The following is a 22,167-nucleotide window of genomic DNA, read 5'->3' as shown; positions in this document are numbered from 1 at the left end:
CCTTCTTCCACCCTGCTTTCGTTATTAAACTGTATATCTATGTGCAGTGCTACACATCACCCCTCTTTTCCTCAATCAGTATCCTTAATTAAGATCTACAGAAATATTATTCCCCATTTACCAAACTTTGCACTCTTATTCTCTGATGTTTTTCTTAATTAGTACCCGTTTTCCATGCTTATCGTATTCGCTCATTTTCCCTCATTTAGCATCCCTCCATCCAGCCTCATTATCTTACTCTCACTTTCCATATTTAGCATCCCCCTGTTCCATCATTTATTTCTCCCCATTGCCATTCCCCTCAGCTGCTAATCACTTTTCTATCAACATCTTCTAAACATTAACATCCAGGCACACATTCTCCCCCCTGTTCTGTCACTCCTTCCATCTTTTTCCATCACCTGTTTATGACAGCTGTTACAACATTAACATCAACAGGAATAATATTTCCCATCAACCATTTTTCCATCTGTCCTTCCATTTCTCCACGTCTCCCCGTAGATCCACCTCTAACACCTATTCCCCTTAATCAGCATCTTATAAACAACCAAAGAAATTAACGTCTCGGGACATAATTATTCCCCATTTGCCATCTGCCTCTTCCTCCCCTCCTCCTTCGCTCATCTGCCCAGAATATGTCCGTGACCCTAGAGGCTAACATAAAACAGCTTGAACAACTTGGAAATTCTGTCTTTGGTAGTTTGAACTGAACAATGTGATAGGTCAAAGGTACGATCATGTTTGACAGATGCTTTGAAAACAAGACCAACAGAGACTTCAAACCTTTTCTCCATCAAATTCCCTCATGTCAGTTATGTCAGAACTCAGATTTTTCCTTTTCCACTTCACCTCCTTCCAGTGATCCACCACTACCAACTATACAAGGTATAGCTAATTGTGACCTTAATTTTCATAAGCATTGTGTGTGTGGTGTGTGTGTTGTTAATATTCTTGTCTAACTCTCAGCAGGAAAGCAAAATAATCGTATTTCCAAAATGTCAACCTATTCCTTTGAGGCTAACAAAATAATAAACAGACTTAAATTCAGCATTTAGACTTGCTGGAAAATAAAATGTACCTTTATGGCTCAGAATTTCCAAGTAATTTGCTGGTAGGTTTTCTGGACAAGAGTGTGAAATTTGGTGGAGAAGTAGAGACAATGCTCTTACTGTTATTCTAGTTAAAATTCAGTGTACAACAAGGAACTGCTCCATTTAAATAAAACTTGGAACTTTTTCGAACAATGAATAAAACATTTAAAAAAATCCAAATAATTAAAAAACAAACAAACAAACAAACAGAGACTCCTTTTGGTTTCTGGGTGAAGTTATTGCAGACGTGTTTCTCGGTAAACCTTGATTGACATGCACGCTAACAGCCTGTGTGTATGTATTTGAGGGATTAGGGTAACATAAACACAGTACCCAGTACACAGTAACCCATAGTATGTATTTACTGTAACTCTTTAATAATGCATGTGACACGTTTTCCAACAACACTAACTCTTCTGATGTTGTTATTGTTAATGAGGAGTAAGCTGCACGAATGAAGCTTTGCAACACAGCTAACAGTTCCCATAATTACACGCAGCTCCATCATCTCTGCAGAGTAATTGTTGCTTTATTGCTGCCAGGAAGAGGTTTGTGCCATCTTTTAAGTAGAAACGTGTACTCGCTACTGACTCCTGCATTCAATATTACAGGCCACAAGCTGGTTAAGGCTGCTGTTTAAAAGGAGTTCAGTTCCTGGCGTGCAACCTAGCACCACTATGCCAAAACTGTCTCCATCAAAAGCTATTATACTGGTCTGAAAAGGCAGAGTGCCAAATAATCGGTCAGATACTCTCAGTATTTATGCTGCCTGTCTGTGAGTCAAAGGAGCACACCGAGTAATAGTTGTAATGGCTGTAATATATTAAAAACACACACACAGGCACGTACACATACGCAGCAGTGCATTATTGACTTTCATTGATCCTCAGTGCCTTCATTCTTGTCTTTAAGCTGTAAATCCCAGTCTATCTTTTAGTTATATCGCAGGACTGAAGAGGTCAACCTCCAGTCCCCTATTATTATACCTTCTCAACCTTGCCCTCAACAAAAAGAGCTTGCTGGTGCGCACCCGTACGCACAAATGCGGTTCCATAATTTACTGCAACTCAAGGCCAGAGCCTGCAGAAGCTTTTATTACTTGCCAATAATCATAATGTCACGTTGATGGACCAGGTCAATATCCTTGTGTGCGCTCTGTCTGTCTTTTTGACTGTTGCTCTCTCTTTGTCTCTTCCTGTTTTCCTCATGTTTTTCTTTTCTGTTTGTCTCTTTGCCCTTCTGCCTCTTGCTCTGTTAGTTTGTGGTGTATACACATCGTGCCGTTAAATAAACAGAAGCTGTTAACCCTCAGAAAAGCTTCTACCTGTAGCGGCTCCTGGACCCTTACATATTTTGCTTCCGGCGGCTCAGGGAATATATGTATATGAGTCATACATGGAAGTCTCAAATTTATGAATGGGTTTATGTCTAAGTTACACTGGGACACACACACACACTTGCATATAAATGCACTTTCTATTTCTCCCTGTGAATTGACAGCTTATCATCTGCAGCTCCAAGGTCATTGCCATGACAGCAAAGAAAGATGTTGTTGTGGTAACCCCCATACATCTCACACATACAGTTAACTTTAATATTTGAGAGTACAGCTTTTTACTGATCGTTTTTGTTTGTCATAGTTCAGTTGGGTACACGCTGAGATTATTTTACTTACACGTGTCAGTTTTGAGCAGGCTGTTTGTGCTCCTGAAGTACTGTGGGTTTTCTATCACTGGGATCTTGGTCATGCCGATGATCACAGCGTCAGGGCCCATCTCTGAGGACGATGGAGTGTTGCTGCCATTGGAGACATGGTGAAGGGGAGAGGCTGAGTCATCATCGTTACTGATCACTGAAGATGGTCCTAGGAGAGCAGAGAGGTGCAGGATAAGGATTGATGAGTTCAGGTTATTTATCTTATCTTTACAATGATCGAGAAAGGTCTTGCATGTGAAGTAGAGAAACGTTTCAGCACACGTGGCAGCCATGTTGATAGTATGAGGACACAAGAGAATTAAGTTGTTATTAGCAGAGATTGAGGAGATGAGATCATGTCAGGAGGTTAAGATGTTATTATTGATCACAATAGACCTCTAAGAGAAGGCGAGAGAGACGTTCCATTTTATAGCATTAGTTCTGTAATCATTGTCAGAGCCCATCTATATATGTTAGAAATGAGAAGTCTGTTTGTTTTAGAGCACACCTTCCCTGAAGTTTTGAGGCTAGGTAAGATGAGATAGTACACAAGATATGAACTTTTCTCTCAAGCTCTTTTTTTTTTATTCCTCACATAACTATTTCATCATTTGCTGTGTGTAAAAACAAGTGCCATAACGTGAAAAGATTGGCTGAAAGTGTACACCATTATCCCCATTTGAACGATTACCAAGTCTCACTTCGTCTCGTAAGAGGACAGGCTTTTCATCCCGACTTTGGCTGTGGCTGCACAGCTATAAACACCTGTATGACTCTTCACCTGTGATCACAGAACTACAGTTACAGTTTGTAACTATTAGGCTGTGTTCAGGCCAACTTAAGCACTCCTTCATTTAAATGAGGCCACTCCATTGATGGAGCAAGGTTGTTTTAATGCAAGGTTGTTTTTGGTCTTAACACCCACTTCTTGTATTTCAGACATGTTTCTCCCTCAAACAGAGCTCTCAAGTGTTTGAGGAGCAAGGCTTGATGCCTGCACCACATGATGACATTGGCACAAGTAAATGTCAGGACACACTGCACCTAACCTTGTTGGGTGGTGGGAGATACATCCTTGGGCTGACCGCGTGAGCCCTGTTGCAGTGACCAACACAGATACATTTTAAAGTGCACTATAAGAAGTTACATTACAACTGAGGTCATCTGACAAAGTTGTTGTTATTGCAGTGTTATTGCTTGGAAATATGGATGAGGCGCACAGGTAGCAGCTCTCAGCAGAGCTGACCTCGTTGTTTGGATGAGGACAAATTTGCAAATTTCCGCTTGTGAAAACGAGTGACTAAGCCCATAAGAGTCCCATTAGAGGGCCAAGCCAGTAGAATAGCAATAGGTACTTTGTCAGATGTGGTTGTTTTCATGTTTCAATGATGGGTTATTTTCTTAGGTCAGGCTCTGCAGCATTTAATGATGAAGTCAAAGAAAGACAGCGATGAAAGTGTATTACTACAAAGCTGGCGAGTAAGCAAGTGAATATATGTATGCCCTCAAAAAGACAAATGCCAGGAATCAAAGAACCTGGTGGAGTTTATGTGTTTATTTGTTATACTGCTTTTATCTGGTTTAATTTTTTTTTTTTTTTAATCAAAACTCAGAATTCTGTCACTTTTTCGGTCCAAGTGAGAAAACACCAGAAATTCAAAGTCATGTCTCATACTAGAGACATGAAAGCAAAAATGCAGTAAGAACATAAAGCAAGACAGTGAAAACAGAAGAGAGGTATGATGGCATGAGTCACCCTTTTATAAAAAATGGTTTGTTTTGGCAACAGAAAGGAGGTGTTATTAGTTTCTAATTAAGATGGCGAAAAACAGTCCACGAAGCTGATTCCATGTTCACAAGCTTGTCAGTTACAGTACACCTTCATGACATTGCTGCTAATTTTCTCTGTCTTTAGGTTGAGTGCCAAAGCAAACAATATCAGCTTTTTTTTCTCACAGACTGTATCACTAAACAGCAGCTGCATTTGCAAGTGCATATGTATTTGGATCAACAAACATGCACACAGAAATAAAGCTACTGAACACTTATGCGCTCACTGCTTAATACTTATAACCTTAAAGAATAAGTTCATTTTTATATATACATATATACATATTCATATATATATATATGAATATTTACAGTATTATTGGTCACTGTAACTGTTCCTCCTGTTGAAACTGTTCATTAAATATCTCTTACTAACACAGTTTCAATTCAAGTGATGGGGACAAAATACACAGTTCTTGTTTTGTACAAATATATGGTGTAAAGTTTATCTGAAGATAATATGAGCTTCCAGCTATATGAATTAAACAGATTACCTGTGTTACAATCCCTCCTCTGCTGCTCACCATAGAAACATTGCCTGTTTATATATTAAAATGTCTGTAGTTTTTTTATTATTATATCTGTTAGTATTAACCTATTAGTCCAACTGTGACCTTTTTTTAGCTTCAGCTGAATTTCAGATCCATCTGACTCAAAATGTAGACTGTGGATTCTGTCCCCATCACATTTTTGCCATCATTAATGTTATTACCAACACCTGTTGGTAGCGAGAAAGATATGCTTACTTTCCTCAGTTGTATTCCAATTTCTTAACCCAAGTGGTTAAGGCATTACTATTCCCCAGTGCACCTAATGTTTGTCAAAGGACACAACCATGATAAAAAAAGACACGCCTTTGTGTTTGTGTGGGTTAATTAGAGTGTGAGTGTATGTGTATTCTTGTGCCCTGATGGCAAACATTTTTACAAGGTCACAAAGATTAGAAAAAAATGCCAAAGCGGTGACATTTTCACAGTCCCAGCAGCTAGAGTTTAAATAGATGCTGGGTAACGACTCCAACGACTTTTTTTGTTCCCTCTATTTCTTATTTCTTTATCTGTTATCAACCATTTACAGGTTTGTATTTTTGTATCTATCTGCATTATGTAATTTCAACTTCACCATCAGCAGATGATAAAATTGTAGAACTGGGAGTTTTCAGCGCTAATGCACAAAATACCTTAATGATAACATGCAACACTTGTAAATGATCTCAATCACTCGGGTACATGAAGGGGTTAGCAAATTACTACTATTGAGTGTATTGTCCTACAGGTGCTGTAATAAAAGCATGTGGGTGATTGTCCATTTGATGCTTCTAACTCTGTAATATCATGTAATTTATGCATTCTTCTCTGATTTAGAGATATGAACTGGAAAACGTGTGTGTGTGTGTGTGTGTGCACGCACAAGGCTTTCTTAAAGACTATAATTGGGTGCTTCCATCTAGTCTTGGTCTTTCGTCAGGGCTTTCGTCAGTCGAGGAAAAATAACAGACAAGTTGGAGCATGGGTCTCATGATAGATGGGGAAACATTATTCAGAATTACACTCTCATATAGGGAGTGAACACAAAGCACAGTCCTTCTCTGGACCTCTTCAAGACACAAGCATAAGCCTGCAAACATTGTATTACGAATTGCGATTGATTTCCCATGAGCACAAAATACAGTAGATGTATTCTCTCTCATGTGGTCGGTTCTGCTGAATTATAACACTGGTTGACATCGTTCATTTCCTCTGTCCCTAGCCTCATATCAGGCTGTAGTGCTGCTGACAGGGCTTGATTGAGAGGGAGAAACTGAAAGAGTTTGTTTGTGTGTGTGTGTGCTGGTGACTCGTGAGGATTGAAAAGGCCTTGAGAGAGAAAAAGAATGAGAGCAAGAGCATAATAGCTAGATTTTTCATCTGCAGAGATGTGCAAGCTTAAATCTGCTGTATGTGTGTGTGTATGAGTTGTATATGTCTTTTGGCAACATCTTCTTTTATCCAGGACCATACTTATATGCTAATGTATCACTGTTGATTAATGGACCCTGAAGAGTGATAAATGGGGAGTGAAAGATGAAAACCATACAAATTATGGGGTGAAACAAAAGATACTCTGTTTGTAACTCTTTGCTTTGGACCAAATGCTCTTTGGAATTTTCTGATATAACTCACAACTGTGTCTCATTTTTCATTACACACTATTATTATTATTATTATTATTATTATTATTATTATTATGTTGACTGTCATTTTTAACAAAAAAAAAGCCTCATTTTAAGTTCTATAACAATGTGGTTTTCTTAATTTCTAAAATGATTTAAGCCTAAAATGAGGAGAGAATGAGAATTTTGTCAGCCCAACTTAAAAATCACCAAATATTGAAACAAGAAGTATTATGTTAGTATTATATTACAGTCACAGAGACACTTTAAGGACACCAGAAAGTAGAATTATTTGGTTATCATCTGAATTCCATCACCAATAACAGAAAGCATTTATTTTCCTAAATGAGGGCATTTAGTTTATCCCTCAAATTAAGATTGAAACTGTACCAAGGTTATTAAATGTGAAGCAGCCATTTTATCACAGCTGACAGTCCTAAAGAATGAGCTGTTTTTTTTTTTTTTTTCAAATTGCTGTCACTGGAGAAATTCTGCGATCAAGGACTGAAGCTGTTAGTTTTGGGCCATTCAAGTTGTTTTTGTAATTTCCTTGTGTGTTTACCATTCTGACTTTATCTCAGCGTAACAAAGGGAGAAAAGAAGCATGACTCATAGGAGAATACAGGTTATTGTCTGTCAGTGTGTGTGTGTGTGTGTGTGTGTGTGTGGTGTGTGTGTGTGTGAGTGAGCTGGTCTTCATCAGTATCTAGGGGTTGAGTGTTAAGGCACAAAATCAGCAGCCGTGTGTGTGCATGTGTGTGTGTGTGTGGGGAGGGGCTGAAGATCATTAACGCAGAGAGGTCCCAGGGTCAGATCGTTATAAATACCGTTAAGCCGAGGGGCAACAGGAGCCTCTGTGTGTGTGTGTGTGTGTGTGTGTGTGTGTGTGTGTGAGGTATGGAGAGAGACAGAGATGGCAGAGGGCCCACAGGGAAGGACTTGGTAAAGGGGGGGGATGAAAAGCTGTAGAGAGGCGGCAGGAGGAAGAGAGAGACGGACAGGAGAGGTGAAGGTGTAAGTGGGGTCAGGTCATGACCCAACACTGTTAATGGAACTGATGTTTAAACTGGTGGAGGCTGGAGCTCCTCGCAATCTGATGAGGACAAACCTGGGTTAACAGTCAATAAATTATATTGCCTTGCCTTTTAAGGTTCAGGTCATGAGTGAGAGGTGCATGGCAGGATGAACACCAAAACTGCCAATTACTGTACGTCATTGTTTTCAAGTGAGTTTGTCTTTTTAATAACAGGTAAAGGCACTGGGTTCTGACTGTGTAGGTTTTTGAGACGCCAGTGTTGTCGGCTGAATGTGTTCAAACGGAAGTGTTATGGATTGATGGACAGCTCCAGCTTGTTACAACTTGGTTCTTATCTTGTTGGTTTTGCCATCATGTTATGTTATGACAACACTGTACTCACCAAAGTAAGCACCAGGTAACAGACCAAAATCCATTCAAGTTAACAGTTCAGCCAGATTATCTAAACCAAGTGCACTTGCCAGTAATAACCCCTCATTGGACAAGAAAACTACAGGGAGTAATGCAGGTCAAGTTTAAGAGGCAGAACGTCACTCTGTAAACTCTGATGGATGTTTACAACTTTTTGGGTGATACTTTTCCCATTAGCTTTTGTTTTCTCTTCCAGATAATTTGATATCCCTCATTTATGATATCCAACATTTTCACATCTGGATTGTTTTATTTGTCCCACAAAATGTTTTGCCTTTGTAGATCCACTGAGGGCATATTTGTGTCCATGAGTGTCTTTACAATTGACCTTGTAAGTAATCAGTCTCCCTCTAAGATTTACTTTGTGCTCAGTGTGAACACAAGTTCAGTGATATGGTAATATTCCCAGATCTCAGCACACTAACTTGGTGAGTACAATGATATTATTACAATGGGAATAATTACCAAAAAAAATAGAATAGGTTCCAAGTTGTATGAAACTGGAATTTAAGTGGAGTGAAAGCATGAAATGTGTCGTCATCACCACCATCAGAGTACTGTGCTGACGAATAATGACATTGTAAATGACCCCCAGTCCTGCATGGCCTGCTTCATTAGAGGTTTATGTTGAGTGCCGGAAATGAGACGCTTGGTGAAACCGAGCAGATGTGCTTCACCATCATACAATAGATATACAACTTTGTCAAGAATGTAGGCAAATCTTTCCCCTTTGAATGCTGAGGAGATAATAGCAACTCAAATGCTGTACAGTGTAAATTTGGTGTTTAATTTTTTTGACACCCATCTTATAGCTATACTGTTTCCAACTTAGAGAAGAGTAATGCAGCTGATAACTTCTCTTTCCACTTTTGCCAACAGGCTATATTGTAGCAGGATGTGGGTGCTGATAATTGAATCAACTGTAATTCAGCCAAAATGCATCCCTGACGCATTCGACAGAAATTCAGAGATATTACGGTCATTGGAAGGAAAATGGGCAATGATAAAGCTACAGGGGCTACAGATACGATACACTAATGATTGTGAGTCAAACACAGGGTTACACTGCCATGGATACGCCCATGTGGACAGTCCATTCTTCAGCCCTTCAAGCTGCTGCTGTGACACCAGTGTTGCTGTGAGGGCCTGGGGGTCTGGGATCTGGAGTGGAGCAGGAGTTTTATGGCAGCAGCCTACACTGAAGCGTTAGAGTTAAAACAATGACTGAGAGTGACTGTATTGATCTGTCTTAGGCTCTCTGGGTACACCTCAGACAAACTGAAGCCATTTACTGCTGAATGTTGCCCACGGCGATGGATGTAGAGAGGCTATTATGGGATTTAAGGACATCAGGGCCTGTCAGTCAGTCTGTTAAAACAGCTTGGTTGTCTTATACCCAGAGAGGAACAGCGAGAACAGTTGTTAGCAGATAATAGTGGATTTCATGATTTGAGATTACTTTATTGGCAGTAGTCAGTGAGGTCAGAGTGCAAGATTGGTCGAAGTATGGGGTTTAGATACACGTCAGAGGTGATGATGGACACTCTAGATATCGGGTACAAGTTGGCAAAAACAACAGATTAAACAGGCATCTGTTCAGCTTTTGGTTGGTCTCCGTACTTGTAGCCATTTAGTACATTTACTGCCACTATCTTGGCTAAAGCTTCTGACTGAACATCCTGTGCCAGAGCAAAAACAGCTCAGTTTTTGTGATATTCTTGACGAATTCACAGGCACAAAAGCTTGGCTACAATATGATAATTTGCCTGTTGATCAAAAAATACCAAGCTACTAATCTAAAAGGCAAGAAATTCCTTCACTTAAATCCTCTAGAAGTCTCTTTTGGATGTTTTATCAAAGCAAGGCTTTAGGACAAGGACAGGACTACTGCCTCTATTGACCCCAAAGGCCTTGGTGACCCCTTAAGCCCTTCACAATATGTGCAAACAGACACACAGAAGCACACATACATACTCACATACTCACACACACACACTCACAGATGACTGGTAACATAAACCCGATGGTCTCTAAACTTCGCTGTCACCCCGCTGAACACAGGAAGTAATCTATTGATCCATGAGGAAGAGGAATGGAGGGATGAAGTGGAGAGACAGACAGACGAGAGACAGCAGAGAGGAGAGGAAGTGTAGGGAAAGAAGAGCTGGAGCTGCAGAGTCACTCAGTGGTTGGCTGAAAGACGAAAGGATAAATAGAGTTTAAAAAATGCAGGAAAAGAAGAAAAATGCAATTTTCGGTTGAGATTTTAGATTTTAAAACTCCTCTCTCTCAGCTTCTTTTTTATGAGCAATAGTGTCATAATCGCTACATCTCTATGATATTTAATGCTATAGAAAAATACCTAAGATTCAAAACCAAGTTTTCAGTGGCTTTAAAGGTTTTTTCCTGAACTTTAATTAATTGTTTTATCCATGAAAGATCAAAAAAAAAGGAAAAAAAAATGCCATTCACAACTTCCTAGTGTCCAAGATAACATCCTAAAATGTCTTGTTTTGTTTTGACTGTCCAAAACTCAAAGATGTTACATTTTATGTAAGATATAACAAAGAAAAGCAGCAAACAAACAAACAATGGAAATAATGACAAAGAACATATAGTATGACATATATATATATATATATATATATATATATATATATATATATATATATATATATATATATAATATAGAGAGAGAGGAGAGAGAGAGAGAGAGGAGAGAGGGGCTAACAAATAAGAGAGGACAGAGAAATAGTGGGTTGGCTACAGTACATGGATTGAATTTCCTCTACACTGCAGTTAGATAAATGTCCATATGAATCTGCCTGTTCAAGCCAAAAATCCTCCTCCTCTTTGGCCTAATGCAGAGGCCTATCACATTCCCCTTTTTTCTGTACCATCCAGAAATAGACATTTCCTCTTCTCTCTCCCTCTCTGCTTCTGTCTCGTGTTGTGTATCTCCTTTCTCATCTCCATACATGTGTCTACCACCCCGCTTTCTTTCGTCATCCTCTTGTTTTTTTCCCACATCCTCCTCTCCTCCTCCTCCTCCTCTCTTTTTCTTCCTTGTAGCCCCCTCAGTCTGATCTTTTCTATTTATAATGCTCAACCCACATTCACCTTCTCATATGACACACTGGAAGACCAGTGCTTCCTACTTAAAGCACTCTGAGGTGGTCAGAGATGTGAAAATGAAGAAGCAGGGAGGGAAGTGACAGAGAAAGAAATAAAAGTGAGAAAACAGGCTGTAAGGTGTTGCTGGGTTTCCGGTTCTACAATATCAGGCAACAAAATTACCACAAAGCATCTGTTCAATATGAAGAAAAATTCTATAACAACAACAGATTTATGAAACTGAGTCACATTTCAACCCTTCTTTTTCATCTTACATTACCAAACTTGTTTTTAACCTTATATCCTAAATATCCTCAATCTATTCAGCTCACTGTGGTGGAAAGTAGGAAAGTACATTTACATTTGAAAGTACTAACTTGATGTACTTCACCACTATTTCCATTTTATGCCACTATATTTACAACTCCACTACATTTATTTGTCAGCTACAGTTTCTTTGCAGATCAAAATTACGTACATCTTATAAAATATGATCCATTGTTACAGATTAAACTACCTAAAGGTATATAACATCCAGGTATATAACCAGCTCCACCTACACAACTACAACAGTGAAATACTACTTATTGATAATAAGGCAGCAATAATAATCAGAGTAATATTTACAATGGTGGAAGAAGTATTCAAGTCCTTTACTTATGTAACAGTAAAGATAGACTAAAATGTACTGAAAGTATCAAAAAGTAAAAGCATTTGTTTTGCAGTTGTGCATTAAAACAGGAAAAGCCTTGATTACTTGAAACATTATTGCTGCCGACAGTAAAGAGAGATAGACTAAGTCAAAGAGACCGGGTAGGAAACGATGATGTACAGAAAAGAAGAAGAACAATAAAAAGAAGTTTTGGATGTGGCATTGATTTCAAAGCCAGCATGGCCACAGATTTATTCAGTTTCATTTATTGTGTGTGACTGAGCCTTTTGTCACTGATAAATATGCATTGACACAGAGGCACACACCTAAAAAGCTCTCGCACTTTCAGATGAAAAAGACACATTTACACACGGGACACCAATAAATGATTTCTTTTATTGAAAAGAAAAAAACCCTGTCTTTCTTCTGAGGAAGGAAATATCTTTTTCAAATGAGCCTTTCAAGCAGTTATACAGAGTAGCCTCTTGAACGCAGCTTTAATGTCACAATACACAGTTTATGGACGAGGATCATGGCTAATGTAACTAATTTTTCTTTCTGTTTAGCTCTGTTTTTATGCTGCCTATGACATGACAAGTTCAGACATATTTTTCATATCCTAACTGTGGCGAGGTATAAAGGTCGTCATTGTGCAATTGCTGAAATGTACTGTATCTGTATAATGAGAGGTGTTGCTTTATGGGCTATGCTGCAGTTAGGGGACATATCATTGCTGATGGAGACACATGAAAAATGAGGTACGGTAATATCTGTGACAACCACAAGACAGTAAATGGTCACTTGATAACAGATAAGTTATAAAATAAGGATATTGTGTATCAGAATGTACAAAGGAAATAAAAAGGACAAATAAAACATAAAACATTCACTTCCAGTTCAAATCTTATTATACTGTACTGTACCAGTGTTAGATTTTTTTCTCAATTTTTAGCTCAAATGCCTTCAAAACATTGCCAAGAAGATGTGATTTACAATGGTCAAACAAACAAAATATGTACAGTTGTGTGCAAAAAATCAAAGCAGTTCAACCCTAAAATGAGCCTAGCATCCCGTTTATAATAGAAACTGTAAGGGTTTATAGGTCAATAACTCATAGCTTCTGAATTGCACTCTGATGTATTTTATTATTTTGTTCAATTGTAAGGAGGACCACTTATTATTTAAACCCGAGTTTAAAGAAAAAAAAGTTGCCTGAAATATTCAGCATTTAGCTTGTTGAAACATACCAGACCAAAGTTTCTCGTGAAGCTCTTAGTGCAGCAAATCCTGATTAAACGTGAATATAAATCAGCTTCATGCTTGTTGATGTTCCCCTTTTTTTGTAATAGCAGCCAGTTAGCTTAGCGTAGCACAAAGACTGGAGACAGGGAGAGAGAGTTAAGCTGGCTCTGTCTCTGACTGTAATAAAATCCTGACCTGCACCTGTAAAGCTCTCTAATCAACACTTTAAATCTTGTTTGTTTAATCCATCTAAAAACCATAGTTTATTTCACAAAATGGCAAACTTTTCCTTTTCTTTTAAGTTGTAATAATAGAAGTTCTTTTTACTCTTTTTCTATCTTCACGTGTCTATAAGCCTGGTGTTTAGGCCCCTGAATGTTCAGGTCCAGTCTCAGGTTTCATCAGTAAGTTTAAATACTGGTAATGTCACATTTCATAGTTGCTTTTCTCAAAGTAACTGTCCTACCAATATGGCTGTCCAGTGGTTGATAAAATCGACTTTGCAGTAACCAGTAATGAATATATGTCTTAGAAAAGATTTTTTTTTCATTGTAAATGATCATGATCTAACATATGCACTAGATTTTTATGTAAAAAAAAAAAAAAAAAAGCTGTAAGTTCACACTTATAGAAACAGCCACAAATTTTAATTGTGAAAATTTTACATTCATGTCGCTGATGAAGCTAAAATGTTTGAATATTTCATAAACAGACTGACAATGTGTCTGGTTGAAGTTTTCCCTCTGCAATACAAAAACACACACTTTCTTTCTATCTCAGTTTGGCTTTCTTTTCAAAGACACACATGTTGATCTGTACACAAACACACCCTCAGTAGCACCACAGACACACAAAAAGACACCCACACTTCCCAGTCTTCCCCCTCCATTCATATTGACTTTTGTCATTAATTGCCTCTGGGTTATTTTTAATTGATTCTATTCACATTTTGTTTTTATTTATTCATTTTGCTGCATTTTTTACACATTCTTTGCTCTAATGGGGTTTTTGATGTCATTTGGTTTCGCACTCCTAATTAGCACTTTGGCAGATGATTATTTTTTCCCTTTTTTCTAAGCCCCAGAGGGATTGTAATATTAGGTTCTCTTCTAGTTATGAGCATTTCACTCTTTTTGTCTGAATACACAAGTGAACTAAACCTTCAAACTAAACTGACTGAGAAAGCAACCAATCAAATGTTCCCATTGGCTGACAGTTCCCCAATTCTCCTATTCAATCCCACACTGCAGAAGGCCTCAGAGAGCTTTGGGAGTATATTTCATTGTGTTACAAAAACCTGTAATTTCCTTGGGAAAAACCACAATATATTTCTCAGATGTAGTTTAAAGACATTTTCAAATCCAACCGTAAAGAAATGAACCATTAAGCTGAAGTTAATGTATAAGTATGAACCTGATGTGCAGTTTAAACAGGTAACATACCACAGTTTGATCAATGAACACCACTTAAAATGTGAATTTTTATACATCAGTGAAAGTGCACAGCCTTCCCTTTTATTAATGGATACAGAGGTTACTCAAGTGCACACTCTTAGGATAATGTGATTTAAACCTAAGTAATCTGAAAACATAAGATGGTGCTTTTTTTGAAATTTATTTTCTCCCATTGGATTTACTGACCAGTTTGACTGTATGGGGTTTGGGATAAACAAGGTTGTACTCTATTAAACTGTGATTTCTTCTCTCTCTCTCCAGCAAAAGTGTCTGTGTTTTAACCCCGAAGCCCTCTTAATCAAATATTCCCCATACATCTGCCCTGACCTCAATCTCAGCCAACACTGTCTCTCTCTTTGTCTGTGTGTGTGTGTCTGTGTGTGTGTGTGTGTGTGTGTGTCTCACAGAGAGGGAGACAGGTATAGAGAGTCATTCCCCATGCTGATTTGACTTGTGCTCATATGGTGGACCGCGTGAAATAAAACGCTACCTATACTGTAAAAATGTGGCTGTAAATTTAGCAGTGATCCAGGAACTCAATGGCCATGTATATATGAAGCACTTATGCACTTGACATGTGCATGTAATTATGAATTTATATGTGCATTTGTGAATATAAGCATCTGTCTGTGTCCATAACACAACATTATATCTGTTCACGTGACTCTGTAACATGACATGGACACATTGAAGAAAATGCATTAAGATTTTAGATATTTATGAAGAATCTCCAAACTATTCAGGTTTTCTGTGTATGGGATCTATGTTCCTGGTTCTTTCTCTTAACTGTATAACAGTGTGCAGGGGTGTATTATTATAGACAGATGTGCATGCATGACTGCATCTGTCTTTCAGAGAGGAACAGTGGGTGGAAGGCAACTGATGATTAATTTAACAGAGACTTCACTTTATGATCTTGTGTGCGTCAGAGTGTGTCTGTGTTGGATACTGACAAGGTGTATGTTTTCTAATGAGTTACAGACAAGCCATGTAAAACTTAAATATTTTGCATTGTAAAAAAAAATTATGATAATCTCATCTGATCTTTTGATTTATAGAGCCACAAATTTTCAGTATCACAGAGGCAGGGGAGGGGGAGGAAAAGAAATCTGTTTTGTGGCAGGATGTGCAGGATGTTTTGACAGGTGTGGTGAATACCTGCAAAACTAATTTGACGGTTATGCAGCAGTTTAAGAGCACAGCGACTCTCCCAAACAGTCAGGTAATGTGCTCTGCCACTCCTGTTTTTAACGGTCTGTAATAAAGACGTTCACAAACCTGCCCAGCTCATCATGTAGTTATCCTTTTTAGCATTTAAAGCACACAAGAGCCAGGCAATTGGAAGCGAAGCCATTTTCTCTTAAATGCATTCCCATATCTCTGATCACTTTTATTACTTGCTCTAACTGTGACTTGCAGCGGCACAGGCTACACTAACAGGAAGATGCTGCCAAATTCAAACAAAATCACTTTTTTTCTTCAAAGCCACTTTTTCTCCCCCGGTTCACAAAGTAGTCTTAGTTACTCAGTTTAATGAGCCTCAAAACCTCTTCACACTGTTTTGCTCTGTTTTTTTCTTTTTTCTTTTTTGTAGTTCAGTAGGATCATGTGCAGTGGTTGAATGTCTTGAGTGGCATGACTATATGGACTATATGATTATATGAAGAAATATTTGGCTGAGCTGGTCTTCATCAGTATCTAAGGGTTGAGTGTTAAGGCACAAAATCAGCAGCTGCGTGTGTATGTGTGTGTGTGTGTGTGTACAAAAGGTTGGAGGTGGGTGGCATGTGTGTATCTGTGGAAGATGTAGGTTAATGGCTGTCTCCGTCCCTCTGATCTGAATAATTCATCCAATGGGAGGCTTTTATGTGTCTCTGAAGAATCTCTCTGATTGGTTGGTCAGGCTGCTCTACCTGGTTCTCCTACCTTAAGAAATTGATAATGGACAGTATTCACCTGACCACTGTCTGTGTGCACGTATGTGTGTGTCTGTGTGTGTTTAAACAATCTGTAACCCCCTACAGAGCCCACTCCCCTCATTTCTTATATATTGTTTTTTCATTTTGTTCAATATGTGGATGCCCCTCTCCTATCTTCCCCCATTTTTTCCATTTTGTTGCTCACAGTCTCTCTCTCTCTCTCTGTCTCTCACACACACTCTCTCTCTCTCTCCCTCTCTCTCACACACACAAGCAATCTTTCTCTCTTTCTTTTAGTCTCTTGTGTGCCCGTCTCCGTTAGCGTGAGACCACCTCCACTGGGATGTTCTGAAACAACACACAGCCTGAAGAGAAACACAAAAGACATAAAGGATAACAAAAACCAAAACAACTCTAACAAAAAAACAACACAACTGTAAAATAATGATGATGATAATAATAATAATAATAATAATAATAATAATAATAATAATAATAATAATAAAGGTTTCTATCACAAACTACATTTATAGGAGAAAGTCTAGTTGCTGGTAGTGTCAGTACCATAGAAAATTATGTCGCTTAGTTTTTGTTATAAAAGTTGTTTTTGTAATGGTGCACTGAAGGATGGAGAAAAACCACAAGGCTTTTTGCTACATGTTTGAAATAGATGTCATTTAGTCATTCAATGCTGAGGAAAGCAGCGTTGTATGGGGTTTTATGCCAGTCTTTCAGATACAACTATATGTTAATAACCTTGTGTTCATTTTCCAACCTTCATACAGCTAAATACACTGTGAGAAAAATATTTTCTAGGTTAAATATCTAGTATTAGAACAGAGAGGTTTAGTAAATCAGCCATGTTATTCATAACAGAACAGCACCAGACTCTGTGTAGTCATTTGGCTCAGAAATAAAATGGTGTATTTATGATATCTGGAACTATAGGCTCAAAAACTAGGGCTACATGCATCAAGGATGCAATGGTAGTTTCAGATCATGATCAGACCCACCAGTGCAAAGAAACACAAAGCTGTAGCTTGTTGATGGAGTTTGAGACATGGTGGATCACCATTCCGTCAGGAGTTGGGTACATGACTTGGATGAGTAGACAGTTGTAGCTCAGTGAGCTGAAGTACATCTAACTGTGAGGGATTGCAAATTGGTGCACCTTCATACTGTGAGTCTCTCAAAAACTAAATACACAAACTACACTCAGGTGTCCAAAGAGCGACAGACAACAACAGACCAAACCAAAGTACAGCTGAGGCCGATGGCAGCATCATTAGTTTTAGGCAATAAACCAAAGTACTGAACAAAGTCAAATGTTGACCTGCTGGTGTTACAAGATGAAAAGTCATGGGATCATCAAAGTCATTAGGATTTATCCTCTAGGGACCATGAATGTCCGTACAAAATTTAATCCATACAGTAGTTATTTAAATATCTTAATATGGACCCAAGTGGTGCATTGACTGAGTCCTAGTCTCTCTGGTGTGGATCAAAAACAGACAAAAATAAGGTGTGACCATGATAAAAAATATCATGAGGTGTGACTAACTAGCATCCTAGATTAACTTCATCTCCAAAGACAGATCACGATCATATACTTTATTATACAGTTGCTAAGCTAGTGCTAAGACTCCAGACACCATCTCTGTGTGTGACACTGCCAGGTGTGTTTATCAGTAACGCAGCAAAGGTCACAGTCACTTTTATACAGATCTGCAGCAGAGCAGCTTCCCAGTAAAGTGTTTATTTGTTTAAAAAACATAACAGTATACTCACAGCAGAGGTGAAGTGACCTTTTACCAAAACATGAACAATAACCTCATTGTTCCTACAACTTCACTTTATAGCCCTCAGCCTTCCCACCGTGACCCAATCAATGGACAAACACATACCCACTTATATTGTTGCCTCATACCAGAATGTACAAAGGACTGTTTAGCATATCCAGCTGTTTCAACTTGTGAGCAAAGACTCACTTATACATTATAATTAACAATAGATAATCAGGCTGCATGTTTCTTTGTAAAGTTACAGGCTGATACCAGCACCTGGTATGTCACAGGGGGAGTCTGTGCCAGCCAAACATAACAACCTTATCAGTGTTGGAGGATTATGTGTACATTACCAACCTGTCAGTTTATGACAGAGGCTGAGCCAGCCAAAAGAAATAAAGACTCTCCGCTCAATCTGGCATCAAGGTTCAAATACATTCCAAATATCGGAGAGAAAATGGGAAATGCCATCAAAAAAATACAAATAAAACCTGTGGCCACAGTTTGTGTGTGATAAAACTGTTGGAAAGAGAAGTGAGTCATGGCTCACAAAACATTAAACAGATGACCGGAGAGATAGAGATAAGGTAGAGAGAGAATAAAAGTCAAATTCTAGGTGTGTCACAGTAGCGGTTTCAATTTAATTCCATGTAGCAACTTAATGTCCTTGGGGTCTCAGTTACATCTCTACTGATTTCTTGCTGCAGTGCTACAAATGGCTAGCACAGCGCAATAAAAACATTGCTTCTTGTCATTTGGACGACGCTTATTGTTCGGCTTTGTATCTCCCACTGTGAATACATAACAAGGGAAGTTATGCCAACTCACGCACCTATTGTCATTCAAACATTTAGTTGAACAGCGGAGGTTCTTGTTTCATTTAGTAGCCTGTACCCCTCCCCAGGGAGGGAACATTTTTCTCCAACAAGACATGGGTATGAGGTCCACAGCTCCACTGCACTTTCTGTAATCATTTAAAAATCATAGCATTTAAGTGCCTGTTCAAACAGAGATATGTGGTTCAAGAGAAATGTATTTAAACTCAATATTCTTTAGTGAAAAAACACAACTTGTGTCTTGCTACAACATGGCTCAGCTGCATTTTTTGGCTATAAAACACAGCATTAAAAATGTTGAAGGGCATAAATTTTTTCTCTTTCAAAAACTGATCAGACCAGTTGTATTTTGTACCTATTTTGGGAAGGAAAATGGTGGGATTTTGGCTGCCATAAAAGCCATAAAATTGTGACAGAAACACAAAAACACAAAACACTGGAAAGCTGTGATTAGACTCTTCTGCATTAATGGCAAATGCACGACATACATCTCAACCTTCACACCCCACACACTTCTGCCTTGGGAGGTGAAGAGCACACTACTTCCACCATGAATTTTACAAGTGAATTGTGAGATGCAGATTTGTTAAGTATGGACGTACTATGATTCTGCTTAGGCTATGGGATAAAGCTCCTAACTTAGACTGAAATAATAAGCGTAACTCCTGCAGCTCCTATCTGAAAAATAATGACCAGGGGTTAGGAGAGTCTGCAATAGTGGTGATACTCATCTTCCATTAGCATCTCTGTTTGCTCAGTGAAACTGAAAAACAGCACTAATGAATAAACACACAATACTGAGGGATACATCTAGATTGCATCTAATCATACAGCAACTGAAAATGCGGTTGTTATGCCCCATCCCAAAACAATATCACCACTGCTGCTGCAGGTCTGAGAAAGAAGGATGTGTAATTAGGGGGCTTTCACAGTGGAAATAAAGTCAGGCCAGGCAAGTAATGGCTGAGACGTCTGTCAGGGCAGGAATGTAAAGGAGAAAACCATTCAAGGCAGCTGACACTTTATGATAGAGGACAGGGTGAGGCGAGCCAAAAACAACAACCTGCTTTCTCCCTTAAGCTGGCTTTGCCATTTCTGTTTTGTGGAAATTGAGAGAGAAATGTGCAGATTGGCAGTGGACTAAAGTAAACAAGACAAAAGCAACAAACTCATCATTAATAGTCACTTTACTAGCACAAGGCAGTGACTGTAAAGACAATAAACCCACAGTGCGGGTCCCCTGAGGAAAGTTTGAGATTCCTTCCTTGCTGTATTGAAATCAAACAATCACCTAATAACAATCCACCAGAGACCCCTTTGAGGCACTAATTTGTATCTAGACTTAAGATACAAAGCTGAATACTTGTGTGTGTGTGTGTGTGTGTGTGTGTGTGTGTGTGCGCGCGTGTGCGTGCGCGTGCGCGCATTGGAAGTTAAGTGGATTAATAATCCCAGGACACAGCAGAGGAATGTAACATCAGAGGGGTTTATTGGTATCGCAGGGGGTTTCCATGTGATGGTTTATGCATTTAGCAAAGTCAGAATTGGGTTAGAGTCCAACTTTTCAACTGCAAAAATACCTTTATCAGTACAGAAAAGTTGCAGTTTTAGACTGGAACACATGATACACATGTATTTATTTATTGTTGTATTTATTGCCACAACGTAACAAAAGTCAATGACTTCACCTCGATCCAACTTTCTGAGGACCAAAGTAAAGTGGGAAAGTCCCCAAAACAAGCCAGAAGTGCAGATTGCTGTGGTACAGCCTTGACAGTGTATCACCACAGGAGGTAAAAACGTGTCTGGTGAAGTCTGTGTTGCAGACTTGTCTAATTACTTTCTGTCACCTAAAGCTCGGGTTTACATATAAAAAGGAGCATAGTTCCTATGCAAGCGGATTGATGTGGATGTAAACATCCTCAAATTAAACCTGAAAGTCAGCAAATTTACCTCATAATCCTAGTTTTATTATTGTAAATTTAGGAGGACTAAGCAAACACAAAAAATATGTCACTGCCTTGTACATTCAAATAAATGAAATACTAGTGTGTTATATGGTGTCTTGTTGAGCAGCAGAATGTACAGTACGCACTGCTCCCAGTGTGCAGGCAGTCTTTCCCTTATACTTCTTTTTATAGACCAGCACCTGTTAAGAGGTTTATATCAGCAGCTGGCTGTTGTTTGACTTGCTGTTTAATATTTTAAAACAAAATACACTTTGGCACTTGGTGTGTCAGGTCTTTTGATTCTTAGTATCTCAAAGCAGCAAACCTCCCAGATTCAAAGTTACAGTTTCTCTCTCAAAAATCCATATCAATGTCGTGCCTGGCTGCCAATCATTGTCGGTCCTTGTAGGAGGAGTGAAAAATGTTTTTCATCCTGTGACTCACTTCATAAACAAAGCCAGTAAATGGGGCAAAAGATCTCTCAGCTTGAGGCAGCGTGCTGCAGTAATGAACTCCGGCTTTACGATTTGACGTCTTTTGTCTGCTCCCATCTCAGTCTCGACTGCTGGCTTTAGTCAGTCCCAGGTGTCACTTCATGTCTCCACATGTGTGGTTTTGTGTGTGTGTGTGTGTGTGTGTGTGTGTGTGTGTGTGTGTCTGAAGGTAGTGATTCACTCCTCTCCCAGACTCAGCTAGTGATAATGATTTAGTTTTGGAGCAGCTCAGGTTGGCAATGACGCAGGTTGCCATGGTAACAGCATGCAATGGGCAACGGAAGTCGACCATGTCACGCTGCAGACCTTTCTGACAACTACACATATACACACACACACACACACACACACATGCGTGCATTTTCTGTCTGTATCTCTCACACAGACTCACTTTTGTGTGTCTCACTTTCTCTCTACACACGCACACTCACCCATTCGTCAAAGCTATATGCTGTATACACAGGGAAGTGTCAACATGCGGCTTGTTGTTCAGTGCTGCACACAACAT

General features: G+C 38.9%; 1 protein-coding gene across 1 annotated transcript in view; it reads right to left on the bottom strand.

Moving 5' to 3' along the window:
* Positions 1-22,167, bottom strand: part of ntrk2a (neurotrophic tyrosine kinase, receptor, type 2a) — an 80,909-nt gene that overhangs the window by 25,230 nt on the left and 33,512 nt on the right. Inside the window, exon 13 of the mRNA XM_051075120.1 lies at positions 2,767-2,955. Coding sequence (XP_050931077.1) covers positions 2,767-2,955 — 189 coding nt within the window. The remainder of the gene's footprint in view (positions 1-2,766; positions 2,956-22,167) is intronic.

Source organism: Lates calcarifer, linkage group LG13, assembly GCF_001640805.2.
Source record: "Lates calcarifer isolate ASB-BC8 linkage group LG13, TLL_Latcal_v3, whole genome shotgun sequence".
In the NCBI taxonomy this organism is placed as follows: domain Eukaryota; kingdom Metazoa; phylum Chordata; class Actinopteri; family Centropomidae; genus Lates; species Lates calcarifer.
This window is presented reverse-complemented; position numbering and strand designations above follow the sequence as displayed.